This window comes from Drosophila subobscura, chromosome O (assembly GCF_008121235.1).
Source record: "Drosophila subobscura isolate 14011-0131.10 chromosome O, UCBerk_Dsub_1.0, whole genome shotgun sequence".
In the NCBI taxonomy this organism is placed as follows: domain Eukaryota; kingdom Metazoa; phylum Arthropoda; class Insecta; order Diptera; family Drosophilidae; genus Drosophila; species Drosophila subobscura.
The window spans coordinates 27210715-27226119 of NC_048533.1; the positions used below are offsets into that span (position 1 = coordinate 27210715).

General features: G+C 46.0%; 3 protein-coding genes across 3 annotated transcripts; all 3 read left to right on the top strand.

The window, feature by feature from the left end:
* The first annotated feature begins 5919 nt into the window (after positions 1-5919).
* LOC117896974 (protein FAM170B) lies at positions 5920-7090 on the top strand. Its single transcript, XM_034805528.1, has 3 exons — positions 5920-6082; positions 6175-6804; positions 6885-7090. Exons 1-3 carry the CDS (start codon positions 5988-5990, stop codon positions 7045-7047), a joined length of 888 nt encoding a protein of 295 aa, XP_034661419.1. The 5' UTR covers positions 5920-5987; the 3' UTR covers positions 7048-7090.
* Positions 7091-8151: 1061 nt separating this feature from the next.
* Positions 8152-11437, top strand: LOC117896855. Its single transcript, XM_034805383.1, has 2 exons — positions 8152-8298; positions 10934-11437. Exons 1-2 carry the CDS (start codon positions 8296-8298, stop codon positions 11420-11422), a joined length of 492 nt encoding a protein of 163 aa, XP_034661274.1. The 5' UTR covers positions 8152-8295; the 3' UTR covers positions 11423-11437.
* Positions 11438-14219: 2782 nt separating this feature from the next.
* On the top strand, positions 14220-15126 carry LOC117897371. The gene is made up of 2 exons (XM_034806169.1): positions 14220-14417; positions 14476-15126. The coding sequence occupies exons 1-2, from the start codon at positions 14391-14393 to the stop codon at positions 14983-14985; spliced, it is 537 nt and encodes a 178-aa protein (XP_034662060.1). The 5' UTR covers positions 14220-14390; the 3' UTR covers positions 14986-15126.
* The last annotated feature ends 279 nt before the right edge of the window (positions 15127-15405 follow it).

Sequence of the window (15405 nt, forward strand, 5' to 3'; positions counted from 1 at the left end):
GTTGTTTTGGTGCTTCCCCAGAAGCACAGAAACTGCAATTACATATATTAAATGCTCGTCCGCCCAGAAGCATGCTAACCATTTGTGGCAGCATTTCAGCCCGAAAGGGTTGAGCTTGGGTGGGGTTGGGTTGAGCTTGGGGTTGCAAGCGTAGCTGCCATTAGGCGGCACATAAGCCGCGTTTAAGTCCAACTAATTAGCCCAAATTTGTTAGCCGGCTACGCAGCCACCTGATAAGTGGGCAGAAAACGAAACTAATGCAGGGTAGGCTGCTGTATGCTGGAAACTGGGTGGACAGAAGATGTTTGTGGCTGCTAATTTGATGAGAAGTTCCTAGGTTATGCCACATCCTTCTGCATTTCGAAAGACAATCAACCAAAGCAGAAAATTGTACTTTACAGGGTACATTCGGGTTGAGTTCCAGGGTGTGGTGTCTGTGCTCTGCTCACATAAAGAGTTAACTCTGCTGCATTTAGCGCTAAGCGAATGCACGACCACAAAAGTTTTTCGGGGCTGCGGATGTGGCAGTGGCAGCTGGAAACTGGCAACTGCCAAACTGCAACGGCAACTGGGATGCTGATGCTGCTGCTGCTGCTGCTGCTGCTGCCACTGCCACTGCCAAGTGTTGCAAGTGTGGCGCTGGTGTTGCCAGTTGTTGCCAGTTGTTGTTCTGGTATTAGTCGGTCTGCTGCTGTTTCTTGTTTTTGGCACTTTATTAGGGAGGGGCCTCGGCATTCCCCCCATTCCCCCTCGGCAGACGGGGCTATTATTTGATGTTATTTATGAGTTGCAGACGTTAAGACATGAATTGGCCAAAGCACACACTGGCACCCACTTAGAGATGTGGTTCACCTGCAGCCACATAAGATATGCAATGTTATTTTCATTTCAGAGGATAAGTTTCCCTGGCTGGCGCTGCGGCAATTAGAGGAAAGTGTTAAGGACGCTCGCCGATGCCGCTTTCATTAGAGCTGCCGAGTTTCGTCCATTTTTTGGCTGCCTGATGAGCTGCCATTAGGATGCACCCGCCTCGCACTGAGCGAAATCTAAATGTGCATTAAGCTGCAAAACAGAATGAGCAACTTTGTGTGCGTCTTGGATTCCCTAGTCTCCTCTTCTGCTGTTGGCTGGCTAAGCCGGACGGACCCGGCTAAGTTTTTACAGCGGGGCGCTCGTGCATGTCGCCGGCGATCCTCGCCAGCTTCCACTGCTGCTGCTGCGGCTGCCACTGCCACTGCCGCAGGCATAAATCACGTGCGCAGCTCTCACAAGAAAGTTTTGATTTGTGAAATCAAAAGCCATTTGCCGAGCTGCAATCAGCACAAACATTGTATGCAGCAGGAGCAAGAGCAGCAGCAAGGAAACTTTTGCTTTTTGGCACTCGTCAGATATGGATGCCATCACCAGCAACAAGGCTGAGGCTAAGAGTGAGGCTGAGGCTGAGACTGAGACTGAAACTGAGGATGCAGCAGTGGGAGGCGAAAGTCTTGGTCCTGCAACTTTTTCTTGTTGCAAAAGTTTTTAATAGTTTGTTGGCGCTTTCGCTGATTTGCTGCAAAGCAAAGTTTTCTTTTTCTCCAGCATCTCTCCAGGGGATACCAGGGGGGTCCGAGATGGCCTTAAAGTATGCATCGCATTGCTTTGGTATGCTAAATTTCAATGGAGTCCCTAATGAAGAGGCAGCTGCCCATTGCTGCTCCTAATACGCAAGTGGGTTGCCCAAACATGTCATCTGCTGCTCGGACTTGCTTGTGGGAGGCGCAATCCCCACTACTTTGCATGTTTTTGTCATTCAGTAGATGAACAGCCAGGAAGATCTGAAAAGAGTTACCTCTGAGAATGCATAAGTCAAGGCTTAATATCTGATATACTTATGTATAGAGTAGTAGTTAGATTTTAAACACTATCAAACACAACGATGATTTGTGATTCGTTCTGGTTCTCTAGCAGCCCAAAGTCCATTGTCAATGCCCCACTTTCAACTCTTTTTAAATCCTAGCAAAGGATACTTTCCAGTCGGACTGCTCCACTAAAGTGTTCTGAGTGGTTTTTGTTTTTGTCTCTCCTTGTGTCTTTTATCTGCGAGTGGCTGCGACGTGTCCGCAATAATCTGGCCGCACTGCGCTGCGCCCGAAGTATGCTAAAAACCATGGGAATATATGTCAGGCGTGGCCGGAGAAAGCCGAGGGAATTTGTCACAGTTTGTAGGCTGCAGCAGCGCAGCAGGAGCATCCGCACTAAAGGAGCGACTAAAATAAGCAGGCGAGGGGCAAGTGCCACAACTGCGACAAAGTGTGCCGCACCAAATGAAGAAAGTTCGCGCTCTTTCCGGCATTTTACTCGACTTCTTTTTCCCTGGTCCCAGCAATGCGAAAAAGTCGTAGAAAAGTAGTTAAACTCCAACTTTTAGCTGCTCCAGCCTGACATAATTCTCGAAAAGTGAGCGCGGCGCCAGCTCTGAATGATATTTCCAAGTTCTAGTAATAAATTCTCCCTCAGACACGCCACAAAGTATGCTCGAGTTTGTCTTTTTGCCACCAAAAAAAGGTTCCCATATGCTGAAAGTTGTGGGTAGTGTAGATGCCTATTAAAGTTGTATTTTGTGAGACAAGTTGGAATTTAGAAAGTAATTTAGTTGGCAATGTTCTTTAGGTTTAGACAATTTTGCTAGTTCTATGATAATTTTGTTGTTTATCTAATATTTACTTCTGACAGGCGTACTAAATTCTGTATGAGAGTGGAATCGACGAATTTAATTCCTGTTCATATGAATTTATTTGCCTCAAATCATCCATGAATAATTTCGCAAAAATCTATTACCATTTCAATTTATTTATTTTCACAAAAATTGTATCCATTTTGTGCGATACAAAGTCAAACCACCGTTTTGACGCACAAATGAATAAAATTGCATATGAATAATGTGAGCATTCGGCTATACAAATGGACTATTCATTTCACTTTTGCCTGTTGCCGTTGACCTTCATTTAACATTCACAATCCGCATTCGCCTGGCAGCCGATTAAAGCCGCAAAACTGCAATTTCCCGGTCCCAATGCAGGCTGAGCCACGCCCCAAAGTGGTGCGTGTGTGTTGAGTGTGTAGGGTGTTTGGCTCCAGCCCTGTTTTGGCCAAGTTCAAGCCAATGTCTGGCGGCGTCTCCAGCACGTGCTGCCCAGATTCATCTCCGTCAACGGCAGGATTCGCAGTCGGAGGAGGCATCAGCAGCTCAGCTCTGCTCCACTCGCTAGCCATTTCTCTCCATTTAAATGGAGAGGAGAAAAATTGTAAAAAATTTGTAACCGAGGCGTTTTGTTTGCTCTCGTTTGCTTTGGTCACGGATGCCAGACTCGGTGCAAGTCCCGTCTACTGACTTTGCTTGCCAGTCAAGTCAAGTAAACATGATATGCGGGGTCTAATTTTTTCCCTTTTTTAATACCCTAAGAGTGGGTATTCGAATTTTGATTCACTTTGTTGGTTGTAAAGGAAATTAAGTCTGTAGAAAGTGTACATGCAGATATTATTAATCAGTGTCTTTAATGTTAGTCTGACCAAAGACCTTTGATAAGTTGAAGCTGGTTTCAAAATGAATCGCTACCAATAAGTAGATACCCCTGTAAAGGGTGTAAAAACATCGACTTGTCGAAGAACTTATTTGTGTATTTTCTACCCATCATCTCTCACCCTTGCTCCTCTGTATGGTTCAGTGTCTGTCTGGGGGTATGTGTACTCGTATATGGTTGCACAATATTTTACATTTTCATGCATGACGCGTTTAATCACGTGATGCATATGATTTTTAGCCAGCCCTGGTCGGTCTGGTACGAGATGAGAGCGTGAACATGGAGCATGGGAGAGGGAGAGGGAGACGGAGGGGAGCAGCAGAACTTCTCTCATATATTCATGCATACAATTTCATCAGCATGAATTATGTTTTCATACTCTCAGTCGCTACATACGTACATACGTGTGTATGCACATATGTATGCAAGTGTGTGTGTCTGTATGTATGTGTGATTTGCTTGTTTTGCGTTTAGGTCTTTGCCGCTGTCTGGCGCATTCTTGTAGCTCTTGATGCCCACGGCTGTCGCCTTTCATCTCGCCCCTCACACACACTCGTCGAGAAGTTGCTCTCAGCGTCTTTTTTTTTCGGTGGTTGTGTGGGTGATGTTAGAAGGGGGTTGGGTGGAGTGAAGGCTGGTGGTGCCCGCTCAAAAGTTGTGGATTAGAGCGTGTAATTTTACTAAAAAGCGCCACCGAGCCGCACTTGATGGGAGCCGGTGAGTGTGGGGTCCGGTTCCAGGAGCATTCGCCCCGCAGCGACCGGTTGTTGCCATATTCTAAGTGTTTTCTGGGTTTTGTCGCTCCTAATTCCTCTCGCAGGACCCGGCGATGGCTCACATGTAATTTATGTGCTTAACTTTCACACTCGGCTGGCCAGCGCAGCACAGCACAGCACAGTCGCCGAAAAATCGTCATAAAAATATGCACTCTCAAACAGTTTTACACTTTGGCGCCCCTAACAGCGAAAGCAGCTGAAAATGAAAGCTGAAGCGTCCAGCCATGCCATACGTACTCCTATGTATAGCTGTGTGTGTGTGTGTGTGTGTATGGGTAGACCAGAAATATATATTCAAGTGAATATTTATGAGCGACGAAGGCAGCAGCAGCATTTGTCCTTTACATTTTCACTTTATTTAAGCCATTGTGGTTGGTCTTTTCGCTAGTAGTTCTGGAGCAACAGTCTCGGGCATCGTCAACACATTCTGGCATTCTGGCCTGACCGCCTTTGGTGGCTCTCTGTTGCCTTTGTGGCTCGGCTCGTCCTCATCGCTGTCAGCATTTCCGGCGCTGATGAGTTTATGCTTGGGGCCCATATTACTTTATTCCAGAACCCCCTAGCCACTGTCCTGTGGTTAAACCACACACACACACACAAAGACACACACAATCCCATACACAGCCACAAACACAGGGAAACGCCCATTCATGACTGTCATGAGTTTTCCGCAATTGATGGTCTAATTATGCCGCCAACACTAAATTTCATGACTCTGCTGGTCGTCGGGCCAACACGCCGACGAAGGGGCTAGTGATGCTGATGGCGACAGGGGGAGGGGGCAGGGTTGGAGCAGAGACAGCCAGCTTGTAATTTAATGGAAAAACATTTTGCCCCACATAAAGCGAGGCGATGAGGGGGATATGCTCCTACATGTCCCCATGGCTGAGTGTCACTTTACAGTTTGACAGCCATTGCCATGGCTTGGCTACGCTTTCAGCTGGGATTTATTAAAGCCAGCGAGACACACATGTGACAGTTTGAAGGCAAAACATGGGGGGCTTAACAACTCTTGGTGTAGAGTATACTCTTAGAACTTTAAGAATAACTTTGTGTCATTAAAAAGGGTAAATAGAAATAATCAAAAAGTGTTTATGTTTGCCTCCAATATTTAAAACTCTACTCTCGTGTACACAAGCAAAGCAAATACTAAATACTCGTATTTCTATTTTCTACACCTCAGGGTCAACTTCTCAAAGATGTTTCTTCGGCGGCTTAAGTTTGAGCACACTCGAGAAGCGTTCTCTGGCTTCGATTGAGAGAGAACTCTGTATGGTAATTTGGCAATCGTATGTTGCACATCAAAATGTTCACACTCCATAATATTTGCATATTAATGGGCATGTATAATTAACCCCAATAATTAATGCCAGAAAACAGGAAACCTAATGAAATGCCAAAATATAAACAGCCAAATTGGTCTCGTCTCTCTCTCTGTCGCATTGCCTCGCTCCACGCTCCACGCTCCACTCCATCTCCATCTCTCTATCGCTATCTCCATCTCTCTGTCAGTCTTAATGAGAATCAATGGCTCCAGAGAATTTGCGATGTGTGTTTGAGTTAATGCCTGAGCTGAGTTGAGGCTTTTAGTTCCTAGTTGGAGTTTGAAGTGGAAGGTTCCAGGTCGGGCACTAATAAGCCTTTAAATATGTATCCAAATTGGCTCGTTCTGCCCCACTTGGCCCTGGGCTGTCTTTGGTTCTGCCTGGCCGGGGGGCAAATGTTTGAACAGCAGTTGACAAAGTAGGTCGTCGTCAAGTCTCTCTCTGTGTGCCTCTCTCTCTCTCTCTCTTTAGCGGGTCAATCTATTGAGCAAACTATGTATTTACTTGCAGTTTGATTTACTCTAACCGCGTGGGAAGTGCCACGGATGGGAGCCCGCAGGGTGTGACCATTCAGCGCCTTCCCTCTCAGATGATAGAGCCGGGCAGGCTGCATCAGCATCTCCAGGAAATCACGGGCAGCGAAGCGTTGGCGCCATTGTTGCTGGAATTACTGGGCCAAAGTGGGCCAAATTGGCAGGGCCAACAGCCAGGCATGGCAGCCACCAATCAACCGCGGCAAAAGGAACAGCAACCACAGCAACAGCGACCGCAGCAACTGGAACAACAACCACAGCAAGAGCAACAGCAACAGCAACACTTTTTTGTTTATGAAAACTCTCAGTCCGCGGGGCAAACGAGTCAACAACCTCAAATATTGCCAGGGTTCAATGGCGTCAATGTGCATCCTGCATCGCAACAACAGGGCCAACAGCCATTCAGAGCGCCAAAGCCAATTCAGGCACAACAACAGCAACAACAATATCCAGAAACCGAGCCAAAAATCGTTAAGGCGCCGCTTGTGGCAGCCGTACAGGCGCCAACGTCCGCCTACATTGCCACATCCTTTCACAGCCTCCCACCCGGACCGCCTTCACTCGATTTCAGCCTGCCAAACTCGAGGCCTGCTGGCACTCGGCCGGTGTAAGTAAACACTGAACACTGAACACTGAAAACTACCAACTATAATCCATTATTTGCATTAAACAATGCATTTTAATTAGCTCATCCCCATTCCCGGCAACTGCAGCGCCAGCAAGTTGCAGCCATCCATCGGCACAAGTCCCCGCCCCCGAATCCGCACCCAGTGGCATGAGCATGCCCTGCCCCAGCTATGTGACGACCCCGCTGTTGAGTGCCGCTGTGCTCAAGGCGACAGCTGGTTAAGTTTTTAATTAAATCGCTGGCATAATTAATAAAGATGCGCATAGACAGTAAAGAAAGTGTTGCACACTTCCGGGCTGCCCGATTGCACGTGCCCCTGCCAGAGTGCTGTGCCTGCATGAGTGCATATGAGCGTAAGTAGCATGCATGTGTGCCCATGCAATTTTCATCTAAATGACAACTGCATCTGTGGCAGACTAAGAGGAACACACAGGAGTGTCGACTTGTGGGGCGGGTACGCTGTGGATAATAATTTTCGCTCGTTGTACGTTGAGAGAACTTCCTTAGAAGAGGGCAAAAAGTATTTCAAAAACTTATTCAGTGGCAAGCAATTTTCTAACGTAAAAACTCTTAATATATTTGCGAAAAAAATATTCGCAGCAATTTAATTGTTCTTTTTTGTGACTGTGTTAAGCAGCTTCCTCCCACCTCCCAGATCATACTTTCATGCTATGTCTGTTCCCACATACAAAAACTTCGTGAACAATGTGTGTGTCTTATCTGTCGTCGTGTCTCTGCTGTACAGTGAACCTACTCCACCCAGATTCTAATCGCATTGCAGCCCCTAGTCAGCCCCGACTGTCCAAGCTGTCACAGAGCGTCAGCATAAAAGTAAAACATGCAACTAAAAACAATTTCTAAAAATATATATAAAACATAAAGCACAAAAACCGCACAGAACACTTCATGCTGAGTGCGACTCGGAAATTGTACTGCCTGTGCGATGGTGAGTGAGTTGCCACCACAGAAACAACAACAACAGCAGCAGCAAAAAGAAGAAAAATAATAAATAAAAATCCACAAAATGTATGTGGCAATGCGTTGAGTCTGCGGCTGAGTGCCGCGGCAAGTGTTCGAGCAGGAAAATGAAAGTGCTGAAGTGTTGCCCATTGTTTTGTGTCAACGCCGAGGCGGGCGGGCGGGCAGGCATTGGCCGGACGAGGGCCACCACGCGATGATTGCCACAAGTTGACGACACGGATAGTCAGCAGTAGGTGCTGTAGGTGCGAGTTAGAGTCTGGGAGTGCAGTGGGAAGGGGCATCTCGGGGGTTTTGCAGGTGTTCTTTATGTAAGGTTCAGGAAAAGTTAAAATCAAATTATTGATTTCACACAGCAGCCACAAATTTTACTTCAAATTAGTAAAACAATACTCTAAAATGGCTTGTAAGGCTCATTCGAAATTGCAATTGCAGTTAAACTGAAAGGCGTTCCAGTATTTGGATTCCGATTCGCGCTGGTTAATTGGACGCATGGTAAGTACCTCTGGCATCTCCAAGTCCTCGTCCTGGTTCTCATTTCCTTGTTGACGTGGCCCTCTTCGGCGACTCTGCTTCGGTCCTTGTTCTTGTTGACATTGCCACTTTCGTATACATTTTATGGGTCTCTCATTTCATGCACGCCTAATCAGGGAGCGTCGCTAATTAAATTCTAAACATTTGCCAGCATCTCAATGCTGGAAACACTAAAAAATGTTTTATATGGCAACAAATCCAACCCCATTCCGTATCCCCTTTGGAACCACCAGCTGAACCCCATTTTGTCTCCAATCTCTAGGGTGAGACTCAAACCCATCCGAGGGTGCTGTAATTGCAGATCCTGGACTCCATACACGCCCCTATGCAAATGGGACAAAGCTGCTACGGCTTCTGCTCCTGCTCCGGCTGCTGCTACTGGTCCTTCTTCTGGGTCTTCTCTTTGTAGCCATCTGCAAGCTCATCTCATCTCGCGCTGACGGCTTTTGAACTGCCTTCGTTTGTTGTTGTCCCTGTCGTAGTCTAAATTAACCGTTTCGTTACGTCAGCTCCGACTGCTGTCTTTGTGCGTTGACAGTGGCTGATTCTGCTGCTGCTGCTGCTGTTCCTGTTGCCGCTGCTGTTGTTGCCCCAATTGTTGTTGCCGCTGCTCTTGTTTAGTTGCAAGTTTGTATGAGGCAGTCGTGCGTGCCCGGGCGCCTGGCAATTGGAGCAATCAGCTAGCTCCTGCACTCCAGCCCATTCCATTCCATTCTCTATTCTTCGTTCCTGCCATCGCATCGCATCGCATCCCATCGCAGCTTCAGACAGCCAATCCCCCAGCACTCAGCCGCACTCCATTCGGCTGAGTTCTGTTCAGCTCAGGCTCGAGTCGACAGTTGGCTTTGTCTTGTCAGCTGGTCCCGGGCACCACCCTGATTGGCATTTACAATTAGCGAGCGGGTAAACAGAGTCGGAGAGAGCATCGCCTGGTGTATGGACTCCAATGTTCATCTAACAAGATTGCAAGTTCAGATTTTCGGGCCACCAAGTTGGAAGCTTCATTTGGAAATATACACTTGGGTCGTAGTTCCTTGGAAAGTTATACATTGGGAGTGTGATATTTATATATTCGCGATTTTTATCAGCATTTGCAGTTTGATTTGTTTTTATCCAAAGAAATGAAGACAGCAATTTGCTGCAGTCATCCGATTGGGGGTCATTCTGGCAAATTTTTTGGCCAATTTCCATAATACCCAAAAAGCTATTCGCCTGAAAGTATGCAGAGCATGTGCCGATGGATGCACAAAATGCACAAATATGCACGTGCACATTTTGCCAGTGCGTGTGTGTGTGTGTGTGTATTTATGGCACTGGAATAATGTACTCTTAATTTGTTATGCGTGTGATTAATGATCCGTGCACAGCGATAACTTTGACTCATTACACCTGCTGATTTATTGCTGTCAACGGGAGGTCCGAGCCTCACACACTCAATCACATTTACTTTCCTGCCCCCACCCCCCCCCACACACACACACACACACCACAGACTCACACACACATTCATGCATATTCCATGGAAATGAATTTTGAATTTGGCCACTTTCGCTTAATCATTTCGCAATTAGCTGGCATTGTCAGGGGGGTTTTGCATTGATTTATTTCGACTGGTTTGCTGTCGCCAAGATTTTAGCATTGTGTTCGCTCATTTTCCCATTTTTTCCATTATTCCATTTGAATTTCCAGCTCAGCTTATTTCTGCTCATTTCCACAACTGACATCAAAGTATTCCAAGCTGTTTCTGGGCGTTTTTTCAATTAATTATGCTTTATTGCTGCGTGGTGTTGCTGTTGCTGTTGCTTTTACGGTCTCTTGAATTTCCACTGTTTCTGTTTGCTGTTTTCCATTTTCTTTTTTCCTTGACTGTACGTTCGTCGTTGCGTTTGTGTTTTTTGTTCGGTCTTTGGCAAGTGTGAAGATTAAGAGGCATCGATGGAAATGCAAGTAATTAATGGCTGGCAGAGTGGGCGCGGCAACTGTAGTTGCCCCAACACTTGTCCCGCCTGCGCTAATGACCCATATTATGAGGTTATTACTGTACGAGGAGTACTCACATCCCCTGTCTGCCTCCGACTGTTTGTGAGTGAGTGAGAGTGCGATTGCAACTGCATTTCTGATGACATTTCGTATATGTTAAGTAATTGTAAAAGGCTTCGATGAGTCGGCAACGGTAGCGGCAAAGGGCATGTGTGGTATGGAATTTTCGACTGAGGCCGCAGTTAATTGAAGTCTATTTGGATTGATGGATGGATGGATGGTCTAGTGGGCTGGCACAAGCAATGCGAATGGCTTGTCTATGAAAGTGCATCTTAATTAGGGTTTTGCAGTAGATCAGTCGCAAGATGTTTGCCTCCCAACATCTGAAATAGGATTGATGGGTATGCCTGGGTACATGTTGGGTAAGTTTAGTAGATTGGCGGGGCTTGTGTTATGTTAGGTAAGAGGTGAATACTAGTTGTGGCAACTTACCTCGAGTTAAACTTGTTAAGGTGATGAAAAAGGTGGCTTGGGCTCATGTCTCATTGCCTCTAGAGATCTGTGATCTTGCCTCTAATTCTGTTTATCTTATTTTCTTCTTAAATGTATTCCGCAGATGGATCCAAAACCCTACCATTTACTGGTGTTTCTGCTGCTCTATATACTGATGCTGACATCCTTTATGCGTCCACAGATGAACATAAGTATAAGCGTTGACTCGTACTTCTTCAGTGCCAAGTACGTTGTCCTTTTGGGTGTCACATTTAGGTTCGATTTATTCATGGTGGTGGCAGCTTTGCCCATCACCGTCCTGACGGTTATCGCACTCACGAAGTGGAACGAGGCAACAGATCATCCCACGGCCTCGCGCTCCTTCGTGTCGTTCGTGGTGTTTCTTTATGTCGCATTGCTGATCGCCAACTTTGCTGGCAATGGACTGGTCATGCAGAACACCCTCGCTAGATTCCAGCAGCCCCCACTGGCAGCTTGGCGCATGTACGGAGATCTGCTCATCGCCTTTGGGGAATTTCTGTTGACAAGCATCCAGAGCATCGCCACCAGGCAATCAATACAAATACCTGAGCTCGTGTACGTTCTGCATTAGTTGGTGGCATAACTAACTTTTCCAAATTCTTGTTGTTATCTTGAAGAAACATCTAAACATTCTAGGTTATTAAGTGTTGCTTAAGTGTTGAGCTAAAATAAACAAAATGTGCTTCATGGAATCAATTATGACTGAGTTTGCATATCACAGCTGGATTGAGACTTACTGAACTACACGTACGCGTATCATGAACTTGAAGCTCGTGTCTGGGCGAGACAGAGTCATGAGGTTTCCTGTTCACACAATGACCAGTGCTTGCCACTAACCAGCGAAGGGAGGGGGCTGTGTGTGGAGCGGAGTTTGTTGCGGTCGAGTTGCATATTAGATTTAATGCGATTTGCATTTGCTTGGCATGGGGCCGGCTCCTACATCGATAATGAGGCGACACTTCCCTAGCTTTGGCCCGCTTGCCCTGCCTTGATTTGCCCTTGGTTGGGGTTGCACCCACTCATAGAGGCATGCAACATTTGTCTAGGCAACCGCAGGGCAACGTGGACGGGTGCCTGCACGTCTGGCGGGTAAGTAATTTTGCGGTTGTATTTTGGGGCACGTTGCTTTGAGGCTTTCGACTCGGTCATCCTCTTAGTTGCCGCTGCGGCCTGCCTGCCTGGCTGGGCTTTGGCAAATAGTTGAGCTCAAACAGTCCAGTGGGGGGGGCGCAAACCCGAAACTGGCCCACGAAATAATTGAAATTTTATGCCAGGCTTAAGCAAAAGTATAAATTGTTGAAGCTCAGTCTCTCTCTCGCTGTCGCTGTCGCTCTCCCGCTATCCCCTCACATGTATCTCTTTCGGATTGTATTCCGACGTAAATTCCCAGCAAATACAAAACATTTATTTTCTCTGCCTGCTCCAAAACATGTCTTTGATCTCGAAAAACATGTGAAAAAAACCCCCCAAAACAACCAAAAATTAAAAACGGGCCAATTTACACACAAAAGGGAAAACACGAAAAAGTATACACGAAATATATAAAAATAAAGCAGCACAAAAATGTGAACAAAAAATAAAGCAATTAAAGTTGTAAATATCCATATGCAAAATACAAATCACAAACAAATTAAACGAAACGAAACGAAATGTTCGAGTAAGTGCTTAAAACAATGCCAAATGAGTTCTGGCTTTGGGAAATTTTTCCCAAATGCCAAAAAAATGCGAGAAATTCCAAAAGTATCTGGAGAACGGTATGCGGTGGGCAGGGAGCGATGACAGTGGGTTTTCCCGCGACACTAATATTATTTATTCCTTCATATTTACTGAGGGGGTGGCAGCCTGCTTTTTCATACTCCCATCGACATTTCATTAAACTCGTAATTTATTTCTGAACAGCGGGAAATAAAACTTCTGATTTAAAGCTGTAAATAAGGTCTGGTTAAACCCAACGTAAGCCTTAAATATTTACCCAAATTTGTCTCTTCTGGCATTCATCTTTCTCGTGGAGAGACTTGATTTATGGGTCTAATAATCATGATCAAATTCTTGACCAGTCAAACAATTTCAAATGAGCAAAAGATACGGCCTTTTGGCAGCACAAAAAAAAGACTAGATAGGAGTATGCGAGAACATTTGAGATTTTGTGGAATTTGTGGTTGATTTATGAGAGGTTTTTCGCATTTAAAATGTTTCGAAATACCAAGTGGGAAGGGAGTTTAAAAGGGAAAAACCTTATTAGCAGCAAAAGTCGGAATTCGAAGATTTGTCTGCACTGGAAATTAACACATAAATTTCAGAAGCTTTGAAACTGAACCACTTGCACTCAAACTCTAATATCTTTGATGGGTTTAATTTGGGAGAGTTCTCCAGCTACTGGGCTGACTTAGATTTCCCCCAGTCGTAACTTAAGTGATCGTTAAAAGGCCTCAATTAAAAGTCCCAACTTTAATGTGTGTTCCAATTTTGGTTTCGGGCTTATCCCCGCTACCAGTTTGGATCTCAATCTGACTGGGGACGATCTTATCTCGTCTCCGACTGAGAGCAGCTGAGGTAAGGCTTGGAATTTCCCTGAAGGGGGAAGGAAGGCATGTTATTGAACCTGCACAGGATTATCAGTTGCTCGATTGACAATCGAAAGACAGAAATTGAAATGTCAGATCATTGGAAGCCAATAAAGCGGGATGATTGATGTGCAAATTTATAAAATGCCGATTAACATGTCCATGCCCAAATCGTCTGCTTAATTACACACGACGCAGGCCCAACACGGGCAACCAAAGTTCACTGGTACAATGGCAGGGCAATTAATATTTTTATTAGCGTTTAATGTGGATTAATTGCCCCACACACTCCAGCGGATGCCCATGAATCAGCCCCAATCAAATGTGTGTCAAAACAAGGGCTCCCGTCCCATAGTCCAGTCCAGTCGATGAAATGGAATCCAGAAGCGAAAACGTCTGTCTGTTCTGGAATTTGCATTTCTTTTGTTGACGCAATCACTGGACCTGTACACCCCCGTTACGTCTCCTGCAGCTGCAGCTTCTCCACCCCATTCTCGCTGGAGATGTGCCTGACCTGTGCTGCTGCTGCTGCTGCTGCTCTTGTCTCCAGCGAGGGAGAAATGTGCCTGACCTGCACTGACGTCGCAGCGTGTGTCACTCACTCCAAGTGACAGAATCTCCCAGTCGGGGGCAGCGGATTCGCTTGACGCTCTGCTGGAAATCAAAAGTTTCGAAACCGGATTCGGGAGATATGGGTGTCGCACGTATCACAATCCAAACAAAACAAATCAAACGAAATGAAATTCTTTCGGCTTTCGGCTTTCGCCTGAAATTTGCTTTAAATACAAAATCGCCGAGCTCAGAACATTAGACAGGTTTAAGAGCTCGAATTAAGCACAGCCCCGCAGGAACATTGACTGGACATAAAACCAGCAGCAAAACAAACAGAAGTGCAAAGCCATTTTAATAACCAATATTAAGAGATTGTTAAAATTATATAATTTCTCCAACAACTCAAGTCTCAATTAGCTAACAATGAACATCACAAATCCCACGCAAATGGTAAGCAAACACAGACATTTCCATGTCCAGACAGAATCTGACGTATCTATTCCCTCAGATAATGCTTGGCAGCTGCTGCCTGGCCCTGCTCCTGACCCTCACCGAAGCCCTGCCCCGTTACAGTCGACGCGGAGATCTCAGACCCGCGGCGAGTCTCTCCAGCTTCGCCTATGCCCCCAGACCACAGGAGCCCATGACACTGACAGGAAACTATAACCTCATCATGCCCGACTACTATGATCACAATCCGGCAGCCTCGATGCAGCTGCAGAACTTTGCCAACTTCTACGAGGCCCAGGTGAGCCCCGGCGCCGACTTGGGCATGGATGAGTCCCAGTTTTTGGCCAGCACACCCGTCAGGCCACCACAGCCCCTTTCGGCGGATGAGATTCGCATCCGCCAGCATGTGCCATCGGTGGACATTGGACGTGAGAAGAAGAGTCTGCTCAAGCTGAAGAAGGGCAGCACCCAGCCCCGTGGAGGCGACTACCAGGAGTGGGATCAGTTCGACTACGATCTCTACAGCCTCAATCCCGGCGAGAACAAGAAGTACAAAAACGATGCCTAGATTGATGGCTCTGCATCGGAATTGGAATTGAAATCTGAATCAGAATCGAGGGCCACTTTTATGGCTCGAGTGTTTATGAGTTTGTTGCTGTGTTTTTTGTTTTTCTGTTTGTTAAGCGCCAAAATAAATTATTTATTTATTGTAAACTGCATTTGGTTTTTTGCCAATTTTGGCTGCGTCTCGAAAGAGGAATGCGGTCAGAGCAAGTTTTGTTATCTCCTTAAAGCGGGTAGTATGAAGCGGTTGCAACACTTGGCACGCAGAAGATCTCAATCATATTTAAGTAGATCCAACAGAACTAGCTGCTACGATATTTATAGAGTATTTGACGCTTCGGAGGTGCACAAGTCTTTGGTTTTTGGGATTTCGCAAGCATCTAATGGACTTGCACAATTTGTCTAATTGCCCCTGCCATTAGCA

Coding starts and splice junctions, on each gene's coding strand:
- LOC117897371 (XM_034806169.1), top strand. CDS start 14,391: ATGAACATCACAAATCCCACGCAAATG. Junction 14,418..14,475: donor TCACAAATCCCACGCAAATG/GTAAGCAAACAC, acceptor CTATTCCCTCAG/ATAATGCTTGGCAGCTGCTG.
- LOC117896974 (XM_034805528.1), top strand. CDS start 5,988: ATGTATCCAAATTGGCTCGTTCTGCCCCACTTGGCCCTGGGCTGTCTT. Junction 6,083..6,174: donor TTTGAACAGCAGTTGACAAA/GTAGGTCGTCGT, acceptor ATTTACTTGCAG/TTTGATTTACTCTAACCGCG. Junction 6,805..6,884: donor CCTGCTGGCACTCGGCCGGT/GTAAGTAAACAC, acceptor CATTTTAATTAG/CTCATCCCCATTCCCGGCAA.